Here is a 21,566-nt window from a genome sequence, read left to right as displayed (position 1 = left end):
TGGTTAACAAAAACTTTTACAAGACAACTGATTTCTAAGACAGTGCTTCAAAAATATTTTAAGGAAGGCCTAATCTAGATTACAATTGTGAGATTATTAAAAATATTTTTGGTGGGGGATTAACATAAGAATAAAAAAAAGGAAAAAAAAACCTATAGAAATAAAAACTGATAAGATAAAAAAAAATATTTTTGGTGGTAGAGCTTCCTTTGATTTGGGACATATAATTTAAGAGTTCAAGGATTGTTTTCATACTCATACACTTATTTATGTGAAAAAGGTTCTTTAGCACATATGACTATAAGAAGGAAAAACATGAAGAGATGTTGAATCCTATCTCAATATGCAACATAATATTTATTCATGGACACAGGAATTGAGGAAAACAATCAATGTCTCTAATTAAGACACATATTTCCAATAACTTTACTTTTTATGTCAAATAATTACTTATCAAACTATAACATAGTTTTAATCAAAAGTCTACCAATAAAAACCAAAATAACTCAATCAAAAAGAAATTTTTTTACACTTCGAGCCTTATATCATAAGAAATAAGTGGATAAATACTTCTGGCAGTGAGATTTTAGAGATAGTAATTATTAAGTGCTATAGTATTTGGATGCTACCAGATCCATATATGAAGAAAATGAATTAAAATGTTATTCCTTTTACTGTGTCAACTATAACATCCTATGTAACCATTTAAACTTGAAACAAAAAATGTTGAATGTCAACTTAAAAATACGTAAGAGAATACATAGTTGTTTAAAAAAGTCTTTTAGGTGACAGAAGTCATCAAGCAGTTGTAGGAGGATTGACTTGTAAGTGGTAGTTATATATGATCACTTGTGTAAACATAAATTTCAAAATTCACTGAGCTAAATGCTCATGGTCTATACATTTCTTCTACTTAATTTTGTAACTCAAAAATACGTAGAGAAAGTCTAAAGCCCACTGTTATAGTCTTATCTCCTTGTTTTAAAGATGGGAAAACTGACAAAAATTATCTACCTTGTCCTACATGACCCACAACAAGCCGTTCTATTATACTATGTTACCTATTCAAGAATCTACCCCAGATAACAACAAAGAATGAAACCAAGCTTCAACCAAGGCAAAGGTGAACTTAGGAGAACATCAGCTCACTATCTCAGCATAGGTAGATTAAAAAAACAAACAAACAAAAAAAACATGTCTCTTTCTCTGCCAGTACATAGTTTTGTCTAGAATTCAGTTATACTACTTGTGGAGTCTAGGTCTAAGGAATTTATTTTTCTCATAGCACTTTTGATAGGGCCCTGTGTATTTAGGATGCATAGTTAGCAGGTGAACTATGCAAACAACTGGTTAGACACAAATATGGGACAGATTATCTAACTGAAATTCTAGCCTATTGTCAATAAGGGAAAGAAATAATAGTATAGTTAAACCTTAAACAACACAGGTTTGAACTGCACAGTTCACTTACATGATGATTTTTTTCTTATAAATACAGTACAGTACTATAAATGTATTTTCTCTTCCTTATGATTTTCTTAACATGTTCTTTTCTCTAACTTACTTTATAGTAAGAATACAGTATATAATATAACATGCAAAATATGTGTTAATTGCCTGTGTTGTTGGTAAGGCTTCCAGTCAACACAGTAGATTATTAATAAAGTTTTGGGGGAGTTGAAAGTTATATGCAGATTTTCACCTATTCAGGGGGTCTGTACTTCTAACTCCTGTGTTGTTGAAGGGTCAACTCTATATTTAAATGAAATAATGCAATTATTCACTAATGAACTGCAAATGGTTGGCCAGGTACCAAGGCACCTAAAAGGAAAACTCATAAAGAAGTAATCTCCATCTACATGCCATCCTGCAATAAAATACCTAATCGTCTAAGAAAAAGCTAAACCCCACTATTTTCATAATGAAAATGATCAAGCTGGGTACTGACTGCCTCCAATTTTTCACTGTTTGTAATAAAGATTAATAGGACATATTTCAATGAACAAAACCACATGAAAAGGTGATACTTCCACGTATTTCCTTTTATAAAATTGATATTAAACAGAAAAAGCACACACTGTTAAAATTTCTGATATTAAAATACAGAATGAAATATATTGTGAGCTATTATCATATGCCTTCCATCAGCTAAGAAACACATACCTTGGAACTATTTGCAACAATTAAAAACAAAATGCAGGTTAGCTGAACCGAACATAATATTAAATTTTTCCATGATAAAAACTAGAGATTCAGAATTTTATCAACCTAGGAATCTCAAAACTAGAATCTCAATACTGCTCAATTACTTTTAGTGAAGTGTGTCTAAAGTTGTATATTTCCATAACAATTTCATGTTAGATATAATTTCTTTTGGAAAACAAAGACTAATTAAAGTATCATTTCCCCCCTTTTGGTAGGTAGACTTTTACAAAACAAATCAAAATCACTAATACATACTATCTGCCAGGCTTTATACATAAATAATAACCAATTATACTTAATAAGAATGAGCCTCTCTCTCACAAGAACCACTGAGACATCATTTTTAGTAAATAGCCTTAAGATGTATAATCTCATTAAATATCAAAGACTGTGTTTCCTTATAAGCAGTACAGAGCGTAGCATTTCAGAGACTACATGTGGGGGAAAAAAACTCCACTAATCTTGTCTAAGAATTAAAAATTACACAGAGGATGGCTAGAATCTATTCTTTATTTTCACTAAGAACAGAATAATAACAACTGGCATAGAAGTGAAAAGTAAAAGAAAGATGTATTTTGGATGTTAAAAAAATTCTGATGTTTTCAGCTTGCTTGCCTAGGGAAGGATGTTGTGTCTTGGGGGAGCTTTTGTCTTTTCTCATTCTTCTTTACCTGAATCAAGCAGTGGGCAAGGTAGTGGGGAAATGCCAGTATGGCCTAAGCCAAGCTTAGGCTGGCATGCCAGGAAAATAATCAAATAAAAAGCAACTAAAGCCAATAAGTAAATACACTGGATATGATGGAAGTCAGGTTTCTCAGCCAGAGAAGGAAGTTACAAACATGCAAAGTGGGAAAGACTAAGATAAACACTGTGGCTTTAGACTAGAACTGGAATTATCAGTATGAATTCATGGATTTTATTTTATTATTTTTCGGGGGGCTTTTTTTTTTTTTTTTTTTTTGCCTCAACTCAATCTCAAGGCAGCTCCAGATGAATTCATGGATTTTAACATGTACTAAATACTAACATATAGACACACATATATTTACTAGTTTTGTCCACTAAGAGGGTCTATAAACATGATACCAAGTAGCAACAAGCATAACTAATGCCAAAATATCTTTCCACCACTTATAGGAACAATGGCTCCTTGGAGAAATGAATGACTCTAGAGCTGAGAGAGAGAGATACAAAGAAGTCTAGACTATCTGATTACATCAAAAATTAAGGGAAGTACTCAGAGAATGATGTGTATGTGTGAAAAACAAAGAGGAGCCAGCTTAAAGAACTTCCCAGGGACTAAGACTGGGACAATTTGAGCATCAAAATAATAACAGTGACAGAATATAACTTTTTTGAGTAAGAATCCATGTTGTGTCAACTATACTTCAATAAAAAAAAAAAAGGAATCTATACATCTGTGCTGATATAAAGGAATACATAAGTAAATATAAGATAAGGAAACCCTCTACCTTATAGTAGCTTCTCCTTAATTCATGAGCTATTGTAAGGTACTCTACCTTAAAGTAAGTAGCCTATCTTACAGTAGCTCATCTTATTAATAAATAAGAAATACCTACTAATTAACTTTACAGTGGACAAATCTAGGAAAGTACATCTTAAGATAGAAGTTACAATGTGAAAATCAACACTGTATGCAATCTGATATGATGCAACGACAAGATTACAGAATCACTTCAGAAGATTCTTGAAAAATGCATAAATCATGAAGAAACATCATACTTTCCACAATATCAAGGTGATGAAAGACATGGAAAGACTAAGGAATTATTCCAGATTAAAGAAGAGTAAAGATCATAACAATTAAATATAACACAATCCTGAACTGGATCCTGTTCTGATAAAGGACATTACTTAGGTGAAATTTGAATGGAGTTGTGGATTACACAGTAATTTTGGATCCATGTTAATTTTTAAATTTTGACAGTTGCACTCTGGTTATGCAGGAAAATGTCTCCTCTCCACCCCCCTCCCCTGCCTTTTTTAAGGAAACATGCACTAAAGTATTAAGTGATAAATGGGGATGTCTGTTACTTATACTCAAATGGTGCAGAAACACACACACTTACACACACACACACACATACACACACAGGGAAGTTGGAAGGAAGGCAGACGGAGGGAAAACAATATATCAAATGTGGAAAAATGGAGAATCTAATAGAAGGGTATACGGAAAATCTTTTTGTTATTTCTTCAACTTTTTGTAAACTATTTTAAATTATTTCAAAATATTTCTGGTTGAGAGCTATTATTTGGAGTATGTTGCAGGAAGGCACTGATCATACATGTTCTACATTTTGGATAGTGAAAAAATGACATAATGAAGGCAGAAAAGTTTGCTTAAATAACTTTTCTAGGTCTTTTCTAGTCCTGTAAGAAAAGATCACCTAGAATTTAGTAAGTACTAAAAATAATATTGATAAAAATACCAACTGATGAGCAACAGAGAATAATTTCTCCACCCACCTCTAAATCAGTTAAACATTTTTTTGAAGCAGGAGACAGAGGAGGCGGAGACTGATATGTGCTACTGTGACGTTTCTGTGGTACTTTCCTTTTAATTTCAGACTCCAGGTGTGATTCAGACTCTTCAGTTTTCTTCATTACGCGATCTAAAGGAAGGAGGAAAAAACCAAAAGTACTGAAATTAAATTTTATAAATTCCTCATGATCTTTGCTATAAACAAAACTAATTTATATTATCAAATTATTATGTTTTGGTTAAAATAAATTAATGTTTCACAACATATATAATAAAGAGTAACCAAAACTTGGGAGCAGGGAAAGATGGCTGAGTAAGAGGATCCTGAATTCACTTCCTCCCTTGGGCACCAAGGCAACAACTACATACAATACAACTCACTCCGAAAATGACTTGAAGATTACCAGAACAGATCTTCCACAGTTAAAAAAAATAAAGGAAAAGGCACACTGAAAAGGGTATGAGGGCCAGAGATGCAGTCGGGAACCAAATCCCCCGCTGACGACCCAAAAGTGGGAGGGATAACACAGGTGTGGAGGTCCTCACTGAGGAGTGAAGGGATCAAGTCAGGCACCCTGACTTTGGGAATCACACCACAAAGACAAGCCACCATAACACCTTGCTTTGAAAATCAGCAGAGATTAACTCCAAGAGCTTTGAAAATCAGTAGGCTTTAACTATGGGAAAGCTGGAGGGCTATAAGACAAAGACTCTGCTCTTAAAGGGCCAGTGCATTATATCACTTAGCACTTTGAAAAGTACCTGGGTTACACATGAAAGAGATTCATTGACTAAGTTTAGGGCATGTGTGGAAGGGACAGGATATACAGGAGGTTTCTCCAAGAATGAAAATACTGGGAAGCACCATTTTTCTTGCCCTTCTTCAGCCTAGCTGACCAGACACTTGCAGGTGCCAGTTTTTGACACTATCTATCTACCTTATTCGCACTGTTTACCCCTCCCCAGCATTTGCCTGTGGACCCACCCACCACTCAAGCAGCCAAACCCCATGTGTGCCTCCAAAGCAACTCCCACAACATCACATCCAGTAAGCAACCCCTCAGGGACACTGCCTCTCCTACAAGCATACTCACAGCAGCTGCAGCTGGACCACTCAGCCAGGTGTGCCAAGAGCTAACCCTACCATCAGCAAGGCCACCGCAGTCACAGCCAGGCCTCTCAGCCAGCCCTGCTCACCAGTATACCCCAAAGAAGTCATGGCTTAATCACAACAGGAAAGTGTACACACAACCTACACAGGGGATACCCCTGGAGCACCTGCTTCTAGTGACTTGGGGTGAATGCACTACCTGGCCTCATAGGATGCCTTCTATATAAGACCACTGGTTTCAAGATCAGGAGAAGTCGCTGACCTACCTAATACATAGAAACAAACACAGAGTCAGAAAAATGAGGACATAGTGAGATATGTTCCAAACAAAAGGAGTAAGACAAAACCTCAGAAAAAGAACTAAATGAAATGGAGATACACAAGTTACCCAATGAAGAATTCAAAGTAATGGTCATAAGGAGGCTCACCAGACATGAAAGAAGAGTAGATGAACAAAATAACAACTCTGACATAGAGATAAAGAATTTTAAAAAGAGCCAATCAGAGCTGAATAATACAATAACCAAAATTAAAAATACATTAGAGGGAATCAACACCAGATTAGAGAATGAAGAAGAATGGATGAACAATCTGGAAGATGTGTTAATGCAAAGTACCCAAGCTGAACAGCGAAAAGAAGAAAAAAATTAAAAAAAAAAAAAAAAGGACAGGTTAAGGATTCTGAACAACATCAAGCATATTAACATGCACATTATAGGGGTCCCAGAAGGAAGAAAAAGGGGCAGATAATTTAACTGAAGAAATAATGACTGAAAACTTCCCTAACTTGGGGAAGGAAACAGACATCCACGTCCGGAAGCAGAGAGAGAGAATCCCAAACAAGATGAACCCAGAGAGGTCCATACCAAAACAGATAATAAAATGTCAAAGATTAAAAATAAAGTGAGAATCTTTTTTATCTTAAAAGCAGCAAGAGAAAAGCAAATAGTTACATAAGAGGGAAACCACATAAGGCTATCATCTGATTTTTCAGCAGAAACTTTGCTGACCAGAAGGGAGTAGTATGATTATATTCAAAGTGCTGAAAGGAAAAACCCACAACCAAGAATACTTTACCAGACAAGATATGCATTCAGAATTGAAGGAGAGCTAAAGAGTTTCCCAGATAAACACAAGTTAAAGAGGTTCATCATCACTAAACTACCTTACAAGAAATGTAAAAGGGACTTCTTTTTTTAAAAAAGATTTTACTTTTATTATTTATTGAGAGAGGATGCATGAGAGAGCGAGTAGGGGGAGGGGCAGAGGGAGTGAGAGTGGTAGGCTCCTAATTGAGCAGGGAGCCCAACACAGGGCTCAATCCCAGGACCCCAGGATCAAGACCTGAGCTGAAGGCAGACGCTCAACCGACTGAGCCATCCAGGTGCCCTGGGACTATAAAAGTTGTGCACAGCAAATGAAACCATCAAAATGAAAAGGAAACCCACTGAATAGGAGAAGATATTTGCAAATGATATTATCTGATAGGGGATTAATATCCAAAATATATAAAGAACTCACACAATGCAAAATCAAAAAGACAAACAATCCAATTAAAAAATGGGCAGAGGATCTGAATAGACATTTTTCCAAAGACAGTCACATGAGAAGATGAATCAACATTACTAATAATCAGGCAAATGCAAATCAAAACCACAATGAGGTATCACCTCACATGCCAGCCAGAACGGCTAATATCAAAAAGACAAGAAATAATTAGTGTTGATGAGGATGTGGACAAAAGGGAATCCTCACTCCCTACGAATGGGAATGTAAACTGGTTAGCCCCTATGGAAAAGAGTATGGAGGTTCTTCAAAAAAGTTAAAAAGTAGAAATACCATAGGATCCAGTAATTACACTACTGGGTTTACACTACTGGGTATTTATCCAAAGAATAAAACAAACAAACAAACAAAAAAACTAATTTGAAATGATTTACCTACCCCTATGTTTACACACACAGAGGAATGTTACCCTTAAAAAAAAATGAAATTTTGCCATTTGTGACAACATGGACCTAGAGGGTATTATGCTAAGCAAAATAATTTATGTGTGGAATCTAAAAAATCAATCAAACAAACAAAAAGCAGAAACAGATCCATAAATACAGAGAACAAACTGATGGTGGCCAAGAGTGGGGAGGGGTGGGCAAAACAAGTAAAAAGGACTAGGAGATACAGGCTTCCAGTTATGGAATGAGTAAGTCACAAGGATAAAAGGCACAGCATAGGGAATACAGTCAATGACACTGTAATTGTGTTGTATGGTGACAGATGTTTGCTACATTTGTGATGAGCACAGTGTAATTTATGGAGTTGTGGAATCACTATGTTGTACACCTGAAACTAATGTGATATTTTATGTCAACCATACTTCAATAAAAATAATATTAATAAAAGAATAACCAGAACTCTAAGTTGTAGCCCTGTAGTCATGTCCTGAGCTCTAGTCTACTTTTCATTCCACACCAGGATCTCTACACACACTGGGGACCACTTTTGTCAAGTGTACCAATATTCTCTTCAGGTTATTCTGTGTTACTAAGGCAGCAGAAGCACTTTTCACACTAAATCAATCAATCAACTGAATCAATCGATCTCCTTCTCTCTCTCTCTCTCTCTCACACACACACACACACTTTTTTCTATGTTAGTTAACTCTTCTTAGATTAATAATGAAAGGAGCTCCTGAATGGTTCTGTCAGTTAAGCATCCAACTCTTAGTTTTGGCTCAAGTCATGATCTCAGGGTCGTTGAGATCGAGCCCTGTGACAAGCTCTCCCTCTAAAATAAAAAAAAAATAATTAGTGGGGCGCCTGGGTGGCTCAGATGGTTAAGCATCTGCTTTCGGCTCAGGTCATGATCCCAGGGTCCTGGGATCGAGCCCCACATCGGGCTCTGGCTCAGCGGGGAGCCTGCTTCTCCTTCTCCCTCTGCCTCTCTCCCTGCTCATGCTCTCTCTCTATCTCTGTGTCTCAAATGAATAAATAAAATCTTTAAAAAGAAAAAATTAGTAACGAGAAAAAATTTTAATTCAAACACTGGCTACAACTGTTTAGATGAAGGAAACTAAAGTAATATGCAGCTTAATGGTTTTTTATGTTCAAGAAATACAAAAAGATTTTCCTCATTATTTTTCAATGTAAGTTTAATAATTTTCATTAAGGATATAATTAGAATTTTTAAGTGAAAAACAAAAACAGGACAATATTTATTACAATCTGATTTTATCAGCAAAGATTTAAGTAAGCAAGAAAATAATACACGTTTCTAAAACATAAGTTAATGAATCTACAAATCAAAATGTTCTACCTGCATAATCCCAAATTTGTTAAATACTTCCGTATTCCTATCTTCAATATCCTCCTAACTTTTAATTTTTTAAATAAGGAGATTATCTGCACATAGAAATCAACATTATGTAATATTTCTGAGTTTGATATACAATATTGTGTTAAGAAGCCTGTATAATTATTCTTGCTATTATAAACACACAGAGTTACACTAAGTGAATTCTACCTTCTCAGCCTTTGGCAGTTCAAACACCTTTACTTTCCTGGACATCAAAGCTGAAATCCGAATAATAGTTGACTTCTCCTTGTGCCTCCTTCCTCTTATTCAAGGAATTCTACTAACAGCTCTTAAATTCATTTCTTCCTCTCCAAAACCACTGCCACTACATTTCAGATGCTTACCTCTTGCCTAAATTGATTTTCCTCACTCCAAATGAGCTTGGTTTAAATCCTTCCCCACTACTGCCAAAGTGATCTAGCAAAAAAACGACTATCATTCTAATGCTTAAAATCTCTCAAAGATTCTAGTAGCTAAGGAAAAAATTCAGAACCGCAGCTTTTCACAAAGCAAGTTTGTGTTGATGTTTCAGTCTTCCAAACAAACTGCACCTCAAAGAGATGCATTTTTCCAGACTGTTTTTCCTTCCACCCTCTTACATATATTGCTGTTCTCTTCACAAGTAAAGCCCTCCCTATTTACCTAAGTAAAGTCAAACCATTCTTTGTTAAGAAGCTGCGTCTGCCTCACACTAAGCATGCATAAGCAATATTTGGAGCTTCCACAGCATTTTATCTGTACTTTTTTTTTTTTTTTTTAAGATTTTATTTATTTATTTGACAGAGAGACAGTGAGAGAGGGAACACAAGCAGGGGGAGTGGGAGACGGAGAAGCAGGCCTCCCGCGGTGCAGGGAGCCCGATGCAGGGCTTGATCCCAGAACCCTGGGATCATGACCTGAGCCGAAGGCAGACGCTTAACGACTGAGCCACCCAGGCACCCCTTTATCTGTACTTCAATTAGCACCTCATTTTATTTTACTATTATTTGTACTGATCGGTTTCATCCCATTATACTGTCAGCTCTGAAAGAGCAGAAATCATGTTTCAGCCATGTGTTCTCCCAGTGTCTAGAAACTGCACAAGCTAAGGGCTCGAAAAATGTTTACTGGATTAATGAATCACATTACAAAAGATACAACTATATCACTTTAAAAAGATGAAATTACATGGGTGGAAGAAATGCTGTTACTATGTCATCTCTAAAAATGCCTTAACTTTGCCACACAGAGATACTGATTCACTCGCAGATCTAGAAACATAAGGACTTAGCCTCCAGACAAAGAGAGGAACTGAAAGCTTCTCCCAGCAACTAACACCTGAAGTTACAGAGAAGCTACTCTAGTCCAGAGCATCCAAGTTTTAGTTATTATTCCTACGAAGATTAAATTACTTTGTTAGACTCAGACATAAAAAGCAGTTTCTATGCAATGAGTATTAAAGAGGGATAAGAAGAAAACAAAATGTTCACCCAAGACCACATACGAGGAACACCAAGATTAGGATATTTCTTGTTGGATTTTCTAGCTCAACATCTTTTTATTTATTTTTTTAATTTTATTTTTTTAAAGGTTTTATTTATTGGGGCGCCTGGGTGGCTCAGTTGTTAAGCATCTGCGGTTGGCTCAGGTCATGATCCTGGGGTTCTGGGATTGAGCCCCGCATCAGGCTCCCTGCTCCGCGGGAAGCCTGCTTCTCCCTCTCCCACTCCCCCCTGCTTGTGTTACCTCTCTCGCTGTGTCTGTCTCTGCAAATAAATAAATAAAAATCTTAAAAAAAAAAAAGATTTTATTTATTTATTTATTTGAGAGAGAGAATAAGCACGGGGGGGAGGGAAACAGCAGCAGAGGGACAAGCAGGCCCCCCACTGAGCAAGGAGCCCAATGTGGGGCTCAATCCCAGGACCCTGGAATCATGACCTGAGCCAAAGGCAGATGCTTAACGTCTGAGCCACCCAGGCGCCCCTATGTATTTGCTTTTAAATTATTTTTACAGTCTTTCAAAAGAGAAAGACAAACCAAATCAAGTTAGTTTTCTCCATCATGTAGCTGCCAGCATGACTGATTTTCAATGTAAAATAAAACTAAAGTCATGTATTACGTTCTTGTTACAACCTCCTTAAAAAAAAATCACTTTTGGCCATGCTAAGTAAGTGATAAACAGGCAAAGGCTACAACAGGCAGACATGAATAAAAGAAGAAATTCAAATGATCGTTGTAATGCCTCACCAATAATGAAGGAAATGTGGAAAAACAAATACTATTTCCCTATCAAACTAGCAATGCCTAAATGAATGATAATAACTAATGTTGCTGAGGAGCAAGAGAAAACAGGCATACTCAAATACTCTTTTTGGGAAGCTGACATATCCTTTTAAAGAAGGCCATTTGGCAGTAACGTATCAAAAGTCTTTAAAATGTATAACCTTTATCCCTATAACTTTATTACTAGGGATTTAATCTAAGGAAATAATAGATCCAATACATAAGATGTGTATCCTAGATTATTAATCATAATATATATACTATCAAACCACTGAAAACAACCTAAATTATGGTACATAAATATAGTGGTCACTATTCATTAAAAAGTAATTACAGAGACTTGGATATATTAACTTGTAAAGAAGTCCACCATAAGTAAACGCATCCATTTGATTCTTAAACTTCTTTTGATTGTGTTTTCAGTGCTGGTTTTCCCCTGTTATTCCAACATCTTATAATTAAGAGTATAGAAACCAGATTAATATCATAACAAAGTCAAAAAGCAATATATACAGACTGTTCTGTACGTATATATAACATGAATGCTTTAATAAAATGAACGTATATGCATAGAAAAAGCCTGGGAAGTTATATATTAAGATGCTAACAGATTGGTTAAGAGTAAGGGCATATTTTTCTTCTGCACATGGGTTAAGTAGTGTAAATTAGTGACTTAAGTTGTAATCATAATGTAATTACATTAAGAATATAATTAAATGTTCAATGTCTATTAATTCTCTTTGACAAGGATACAAAGAACAGGTACAGAAAAGAAATGAGATCTTAATTTATAGTTATATACTTGTTTTCTTTATGTTTAGAAAAAATACAAAAAGAACACCAAACAAATGAAGCAACAGAATATGTGATCTGACCAAAAATTATACTCAATTGTTCACAAGCTTTAATTTTATCCCAGAAAGCTGCTTATCAATGCTACTAAGTGCTGACATATGACTATAATTTATCAAAATTCATTCTGAAAGTATCTCTTAAATGCAAAATAAAGGGGAAAAATAAGTAATTGAGAAAATCACCTTAGGTGTTAAGAACAAAAAAAACCCAGTGATTTCTTTTTAGGAGAAAATTATTCCAGGTGCTATGCCAGCAACTACTATTTCTGGAGTTTGAACTCCCAATGTTTTAAAAAAAAATCTCCAAAGGAAATCCTAAAATAAGATAGCAGGAGGGGAAGAATGAAGGGGGAGAAATCGGAGGGGGAGACGAACCATGAGAGACGATGGACTCTGAAAAACAAACTGAGGGTTCTAGAGGGGAGGGGGGTGGGGGGATGGGTTAGCCTGGTGATGGGTATTAAAGAGGGCACGTATTGCATGGAGCACTGGGTGTTATACACAAACAATTAATCATGGAACACTACATCATAAACTAATGATGTAATGTATGGTGATTAACATACCAATAAAAAAATTGAAAAAAAAATTGGAAAAAAAATGCAATCTTTATACAACAATATATGCATTATTATAACATTGTTATTCATCCTATCCTCAAGTATACATGTACTTACCCAACACAAAAGCTACAAAGTTTATGAGTTAAATATACCAAGTGTATATTATCTGAGTCCAAAACTATAAATAATCGAATATTATTGAGAGAAGGTATAGCTTTTCCCTACATAAGAATTTCCATTAATAAATATCTTTAAAAGAAATGAAAAAAATAGAAAATTACCATTAGATAAACACCAACTAGTAATAGTTACCAGCAAGATCCACCAATGGATGCTACAGTGAGTGGGTGAAAGCTTAAGGAAAAACAGGGTATTTGTATAGTCTCAGAGTATCTTCACTCAAGATCTTTATTAAAAACTAGGAAAAAAAATTTTTTTTATAGTGGAGAAACCCAGCAGAAACTACCTAACTCCAAGAGATGGTGGTAAATGTAAACAGACATCAACATCACCTCTGATGTGAGGTGTTTTAAAAAGACAGGAAGTTTTGCCAAAAATGCATAGCCTCAATCTAATCATAAGACACTATCGTGTAGGGGCACCTGGGTGGCTCAGTTGGTTAAGCGGCTGCTTTCAGCTCCAGTCATGATCCCAGGGTCCTGGGATCGAGCCCCACGTCGGGCTCCCTGCTCAGTGGAGAGTCTGCTTCTCCCTCTCCCTCTGCCTGCCTCTCTGCCTACTTGTGCTCTCTATCTCTCTGTCAAATAAATAAATAAAATCTTTAAAGAAAAAAAAAAAGACACTATCGTGTAAACTCAAACTGAGAGGCATTCTACAAAGTAACTGATCATTACTCTTCAAAACTGTCAGAGAAACTTAGGAGACATGACAAATAATGTAGTATGAGATCCCAAACTGGATTTTAGAGGAGAAATTGAGTATTAGTGAAAAACTGGTGAAATAGCTTAGTTAAGAATGTTATACCAATGCCAATTTTCTTTTCTTTTCTTTTTTTTTTAAAGATTTTATTTATTTATTTGAGAGAGAGAGAATGAGAGACAGAGAGCATGAGAGGGAGGAGGGTCAGAGGGAGAAGCAGACTCCCTGCCGAGCAGGGAGCCTGATGCGGGACTCGATCCCGGGACTCCAGGATCATGACCTGAGCCGAAGGCAGTCGCTTAACCAACTGAATCACCCAGGCGCCCCCAATGCCAATTTTCTTATTGATAAATATACTACTGTGACTAAGATGTTACAATAGGGGACAGTAGGTAAAGAGTAAATGGGTACTCTGTACTATTTTTACAATTTTTCTCTAAGTCAAAATGATTTCAAAATTTAAAAAAATTAAAGATTATTCTTACCTACTTAATGAATGTTGTCAAATTTTAAAAATTATTTCTAACAAACCTGGGGCTGACTTGTACTTAAAACCATTCAGAATGGGCCAAACCCCTTAGCTCACCAAAATACTTTTGTGCAATGGGAATGATAATACCTATTATGCAGTTCTTCTCTGAGGATTAGAAATAACTTTCTTTCTGGTCTAGCAAGAAAATAGTAAAGCACAGTGGTAACGAGCATGGGCTTTGGTATCAAATAGGCCTAGATTGCAATACCAGCTCCATGTCTGTGAGCAAGTTGTATAATCCCGCTGTGCTTCAGTTTCCTCTGTACACAATGTAGGTAAAGTTAAATTTAGCTTAAAGGATCTTAGATAATGAATTAGGATAAAAGCAAATAATGAATATAAGGCATTTGACTCAGCATCCAGTACAGAGTTCAAAAAAGATTTAAGGTATAACAGAATGAATGTTGAAGTGGGTAGTTATTATTAATAAACAATGAGCATAATCATATAGTGCCACATATAATAATTCACATTCATAACTGCAAAGTTATTAAGAAAGGATAAAGTTTGGAATATTCTTATCATAAAATAGGGATATGTTCAACATACGAATAAAACATTTCCACTCAAGAGTAGCAAAGAGTTTAGGTGCTTTAAAAAACAAACTCTTAGCTATCAGGAAAACCCAGCTGTTTAAATTAATTAGATTTTGGATAAGAACTGTGGTTTAAGCAAGAAAAGGCCCGGGACAAACAAGATAGACACACAGATTAAGAATCACTATTCTAGATAATAAAAATCAATTTGACAGTGACACATTTTCCATAAATACTATTTGCCTTTATTTTTGCACTAATTATCAGTATATTAAAAGATTATTTCAATGAAAATCAAAATTTCCACCCACAACTATTTTCCAATATCTATTATTAACACAATTGTATCAGGTATGGTCTCTTTTAAATTCAGTGGCTGCCTAATATATCCTAAATTTTAGGATCATGACCATTTAAAACAAAACCACATCATACAAGATTATTATAATACAGTTCAATAAAACACAATTTTGAAGCTATAACCCATCTACAGTTAATGCATGGATCCTGAATTTAATGAAAATACTAATTAAAAAAAGATTTCACACTGTAATTGTGCAACTATTCCCTGATAATTTCAGGTCACAGTTAAGATTTCAAATCAGTTATAAAAAATGCTTTTCTACATATATCTATTATACTTGGGAATATTCTAAAACCAGTGTCACATCTCTACTTTTACCTTTCATACAACTATTCAAAACCTTTCACAGGTGTTAACAAGTAAAACTGTACACTTACCAACACCTTGAGGCCGACTCAACCTTACAGAATTATTTTCAAATTTTTGGACATGAGGTGGGTATTCTTTCCTAAAAAAGGAAATTTATATAGATTTAACAGAAAAAATATTTTCAAAAGAAAAGGCTGAGGGAATACCTACAATATGTTTATTAAAAGCAAACCATAGCTTCTTTGCCATATAAAAAAGTGATACTATAAAATAATGAAACTATATATACAAATATAGTAAAGCTTAATACATTGTAAGGTCCCTAAGAAAAGTGACTACCTTTTATCTGGACTGTTAATCTATCAAAGCCCCATAGCAAGCAGACTTTCAAATAAATAGTTAGTAATAAATGAATCTAAATTATTGTCCTTTCAAAGTAGTCACCAAAGTTACATGGTGCACAAAACTTTAGTTTTCTTTTGGAACTGCCTTCATAGTCAATTTATAAAAACCACATAAAAAAATGTAATACTTCATTGTCACATTTTCTGAATTAAAAAATCAGCTTAATAATACCCAATTTGCCCAATTTTGCTGTAAATCTTTTTAGTTGTTTAAAAACAAATCAGTGACTAAAGGGAATAAATGGTAATTAAGATACTGGCCTTGAGGAAAATTTCAAAATAAGTACAAAAAATGTTATGTATAAAACCAGCAATTATGGAACAAGTATTTTAGTCTTGTACTTTGAATACATCATGGAGATATAATTATACTTTAAAAATACATTAAATTACATTGTCAGACTTCATATACAATTTTCAGGATTCTGAACATAATCCTTAGTAAATAAAGATCCTAAAATAGAACGTTAAGTCCAAATATACACTAATTTTGGGGTAAAACAAAAAAAACTATAGCTAGTTATGGGATAAAAGTATTAAAGATTTATAAAAAGTGCAATAGACCAGGGAGCTACAATAGCTACTTTTCCACCCTAAATAAAAACTTCTAAAAATATTCCCATTTTACTTAGCCAGGGAATTAAAAATAAAAGAGGCTGTACTATTATTTGTAAATTCACACTAGTGATCAATACCTATCAGAGTATATAATTAAGTAAACAAAAATCCTAAAGAAATTTTTCCAAAAGAATTTCATATTCTATGTTGTAGAAGTCAAAGCATCTAAATTAAAAACAAAATAAGAGAATGACACAAGAAGAAAATAGCAAGAGTAGTGATAGTAGTGTATTTTTAACAGCAGTTAGCAGATAGTGAGCATCATGTGCCAGGTACTGTTCTAAGGACTTTATATCTTTAAGTACTTTAATTCTCAAAATTACCTTATAAAGTATATATTATTATTAGCACTTTATAGATGAGACCGAGGTACAATATGGTTGACTTGCCTATACTCACGTAACTATTAAATAGCAATGCCAGAATCTGAAATCTGGCAAACTGCATCCATACTGATGAGTAATAGAATTTTCATGATTATTGAGTAGCATTATTTGTACAACTGGGCAATTTCCATCCTGACAGAATTTTGAAGATTCATTAGGATATGAGTTGTAAAGATGAGAATTTGCCTAAGAGATAGTAGTAGTACTAGCACTTATAAAGGAGGTAGGTTTTCAGCTAATTATACTAAACTTAAAACTCATGTTTTTATATTCCATATATTTTCACACTAAAAAGGATATAATGGAGTCTTATCTTTAAGTCAAATAATCGGTTTTTTAATCTCTAATTTTTATAACTCTTTGTTTTGGAAAAATAAAGATATCAACTTTAAAATGCAACAGAGGCAATGAATCTGAAGCAAAATATGATACTAGTACGGTAAACTCCCAAAAAGTATTTTTAAAACACTGGCTAACACAAATAGTATATATTCTTCAATACTAACGATTATCAATACAGAAAATAATTATTTGACAGAGAACGGGCACAAAATCTGAAAATACAGATAATTTGGATTTTGTTAGTTTGAACCTGCTTGATTACCTATTCTGGGGTATGCTACAAATACAGGTTTATTTAGTAATAACTGACATGAATCATCTGAGACAACCAATCATACATGGATTGGTGAAAGTGCTGCATTAAATGCACTGTATTCTTTGCCATTTGACAGAGTGCACTAAACTACGCCTTGCTAATGAGGAACAAACACCACACTGAATATATCATATAATATCCATGACTATCATGTATTATAATGCAACGTTAATAAACTATTCTGTATACTGGCCAACATTTCCAGACCTTATGGCCACAACATATTGAATATGTGCTACATGTTTCCCTACATAAACAGGGAAAACTGATTTTTCTTTTAAAATATGTATGAATAGGGACGCCTGGGTGGCTCAGTTGTTGAGCATCTCCCTTCGGCTCAGGTCATGATCCCAGGGTCCTGGGATCGAGCCCCAAATCGGGCTCTCTGCTCAGCCTGCTTCTCCCTCTCCCACTCCCCCTGCCTGTGTTCCCTCTCTCGCTGTGTCTCTCTCCGTCAAATAAATAAATAAAATCTTTAAAAATAAATAAAATAAAATATATATGAATAAACTACAGAAATAAAAGCATATCTTAAAATTTAATACAAGAATATAAGAATTTCAGGATGAAAGTCGTTATTACTTTGATAAAATTTTTGAAAACTTTCCAGCCATAAACTATGTTGTATTCTTTAAAATTTAGTTTTTTAAAAAATTGCTAGGTGATCAAAAATCAAATTTTATGTTGATTTCTTGGTTTGAGGGTTCCATCACTCTACAGATACAAAAATTTCACACTCCAAACAGCTCAAGCCTAGGTTTTCTCAGTGGGTATTTCTTTCTCACTTCAAACCAAGCAGAAGCACAGAAACTTCCCTGTCATCTCTTATCTATAGGTGGGGATTTTTTTGCTTGTAAGGGTTTTTGTTTTGTGTAGAAGTTTAAAAAAAAAAACAACAACATAAAAAACAAACAAAAAACCCCTCACCTCATGGACCCAACACTTTATAAGCTGCATAAAACAACTGGAAAGTTTTTTTTCCTTTTGTGAAGAATTGTTTAAATAACCTCAAAATGCTCTGCTTATTAAGGGTTAGATAAGACTCAGCCCTGGAAGTTTTTTTAAAATAAGCTTAATTTTGTAATAATTTTAGATTTGCAGAAGAGGTGAAAAGACAATTCAGAATAATATCCCTCACCTAGTTTCTCCTAATGTTAGCACCTTCATCAGTATCATATATTGTCAAAAAAGAAACAAACATTGGTACACTACTATTAAGTAAATGCCAAACTTTATTTGAATTTCACCAGCTATTCCACTAATATCCTTTTTTTGTTCCAGAATCCAATCCAGGATCCACTGCATTTAGTTGTATTGTCTCTTTAGCCTCCTCCATCTCCCAGTCTTACATGATCTTTCATGACCTTGGCATTTTAGAAGAGAATCGGCAGTTATTTTGTAGAATGCCCCTAAACCTGGGTCACTCTGATGTTTTTCTCATGATTAGACCAAGGTTATAAATTTGGGGGAAGGGGGGCGCATGGGTGGCTCAGGTTAAGCTTCTGCCTTCGGCTTGGGGTAATGATCTCAGGGTCCTGGGATCAAGCCCTGCAAAGGGCTCCCTGCTCAGCGGGGAGGTCTGCTTCTTCCTCTCCCCTCTGCTTATGGGCACTCACACTCTCTCTCTCTCAAATAAATAAAATCTTAAAAAAAATTGAGGGTTAGGATATTACAGAGTTGAAGTGCCCTTCTCATCACATCATATCAGGAGGTACATAGTATCATTATGATTTCACTGGTGATGTTAACCTTGATCATTTGGCTAACTAAGGTAGTGTTTACCAGGTTTCTCCACTCTAGAGTTAATATTTTTCCCTTTCTACACTCTATTTGTAAATAAACAAGTCAGTCCAGCCCACAAACGGGGTGGGGTAGTTAAACTCCACTTCCTTCTTAAGTGTGAATTATCTATACAAATTATTTAGAATTCAATAAACAGCTGTCCATTTCCTTCATTTTATGTAGCTTGTAAAACCCTAGGATAGCTGAGTAAATAAATGATTTATTCAATCATTTTTATTAGTATGACACATGGATAGTCATACTTTAGGTTATAATCCCAATTGTTTTAGTTTTGGTCTTTGGGAATGCTTTCAGTTGGTTCCTGTGTCCCCTTGATGTGACATCATTTTTTTCTTTATTCTGGTAAAAAATATATAATGCAAAATTTACAGAAATACAGAATGCTTCATAATCTACCTGTAATCCTTACACAAGGGCCATGAAAATCTTCTCTGTAATGTTACAATTTTAGTGTATCTGCTTCTGAAGCAAGTACTCTTTTGTTTTTTGAGTACTTGGTTTCTAACACTAAGACACTTCACATTCATTTTGTGTTTTCCCTAACCCAAACCCAGAATCAATCATTTCTCCATGTTGCTTTTCTTAGAGAGTGGTATTAGAAACCAGGATCTGGGTGCTGGGTTTTTGTTGTCTTGGTTTCTGCTGGATTTTAATGATAGATCATTTTATTAATTTTTCCACTGCTCTAACTGATCTAAAAAATGTGTATTTCTATAAAATAAATGTATTCATATTCAAATGTTAAAATTCATTATTCCAAACTCATGTTAAACTCCTAAATCAGTCTAATTTTCCAAGAGATATATTTAAAATCTTCCACAGCTGTACTCTAACCAAGAACTTCTTGCATTTTAAATATTTTAAGGAAATTTTATGTATTTAGTTGTTATACTTTTACAGACTATGCCCATTACAAAACATGCTCCTTTTTCCTATTTAGTACTAATCCATAATTCCATCTTTTTATTAAAATTATACTCATGCTTTCTGTTTGCATCTTTTGTGATTCTAAACAACTTTACCTTACAGAATGTTACTTCATGTCTGATTCTTGTAAACAACATAGTATAACTGGGTTTAATCCAACCAATTTGTCTTTTATTAAATATATTCAACCTCATTACAATTACTGTAACAGCTGACAGACTTCATGTTTTCCTTTCATCTTACTTTACTGTCTGTTGTGTATATTGCTATTATTTCAGTGTCCTTTTTCCCCTATTTTTACTGGTTTGCACAATTATTATTCATTTGTTTTCCTTCCCTAATTTAACAAATAGTTACCTTTCCTCTCTCAACCTTTATTCCAATTACATATTTCTGTTAACACACTATCAAGATTCCACCATTTCTTCAAGATGTTCTATTGCATCCCCAATGAGATGAGGTCTTTAAAATTCTATTACTTCTTGCCTTTCCAATTCTCCTCCCAGAAAAAGGCCTTGGGATTCCTTTTATTTCTGACTTTCTACCTCCCCAACTCCTAGATTTTGCTGAGATAGTTTTGAATATTTAGTCACAGACTATTATTGATTTACCTTTGCGGCACATCGAATTTGGAAAGTGGAACATGCTTAGTCTTAATTGAATGCCACAGACTTAAGGTTTTATTGCACCAAATTATAAATCATATACAAAACACTTTTTTTAAAAATTCTCAAAGATTTATCAGGTATTAACACTTCCCTATCTTAAAATGCCCTGAAAGCTTCTAATGAGTGCACTGATAAAAAATGAAGCTCTTCAGGTCATCTTACAAAGCCTTTAAGATCTAGGACCTAGCTGACCTTGCCAAATCCACCTTGTAACATGTTCTCCTTTGCTCCCCAAACTCCAGCCACTGTGGTCCTTCTTTCTATTCCTTGATCATGCTAAACTCATTCTTGCATTAGTATCTTAGTACCATCTCTTTCCTATCTGGAAAAGCCACCTATGTGATGATGGCATGGCTGACTGTTCATTTACTCCTTGTTTAAATGTTAGCTTTGTTGTAAAAAGTTTGTCTGAGGGCCTGGGTGGCTCAGTCAGTTAGGCCTCTGCCTTCGGCTCAGGTCATGATCCGGTGTCCTGGGATCGAGCCCCGCGTCAGGCTCCCTGCTCAGCGTGGGGGCCTGCTTCTCCCTCTGCATGCACTCTCTCTCAATCAAATAGATACATAAAATCTTTTTTCTTATTTGACAGAGAAAGAGAGAGAGAGAGCATGCACAAGCAGGGGGAGAGGCAGG

At 34.8% G+C, this 21,566-nt stretch overlaps 1 protein-coding gene and 1 non-coding gene across 8 annotated transcripts in view; both read right to left on the bottom strand.

Annotated features, from left to right (window-relative positions):
* Positions 1-21,566, bottom strand: part of SENP6 (SUMO specific peptidase 6) — a 116,505-nt gene that overhangs the window by 46,565 nt on the left and 48,374 nt on the right. For all 7 annotated transcript variants that reach the window (XM_081828559.1, XM_081828562.1, XM_081828565.1 and 4 more), the window contains 2 exons: positions 15,541-15,611; positions 4,696-4,841 (listed from right to left, as the gene is read on the bottom strand). In XM_081828559.1, coding sequence (XP_081684685.1) covers positions 4,696-4,841; positions 15,541-15,611 — 217 coding nt within the window. The remainder of the gene's footprint in view (positions 1-4,695; positions 4,842-15,540; positions 15,612-21,566) is intronic.
* Positions 19,711-19,812, bottom strand: LOC115939702 (U6 spliceosomal RNA). The gene has a single exon (XR_004074478.1). It is a non-coding gene; the product is annotated as a U6 spliceosomal RNA (small nuclear RNA).

The sequence above is a fragment of the Leptonychotes weddellii genome, chromosome 8 (genome assembly GCF_054177405.1).
Source record: "Leptonychotes weddellii isolate Sample4059 chromosome 8, ASM5417740v2, whole genome shotgun sequence".
NCBI classification, from domain to species: domain Eukaryota; kingdom Metazoa; phylum Chordata; class Mammalia; order Carnivora; family Phocidae; genus Leptonychotes; species Leptonychotes weddellii.
This window is presented reverse-complemented; position numbering and strand designations above follow the sequence as displayed.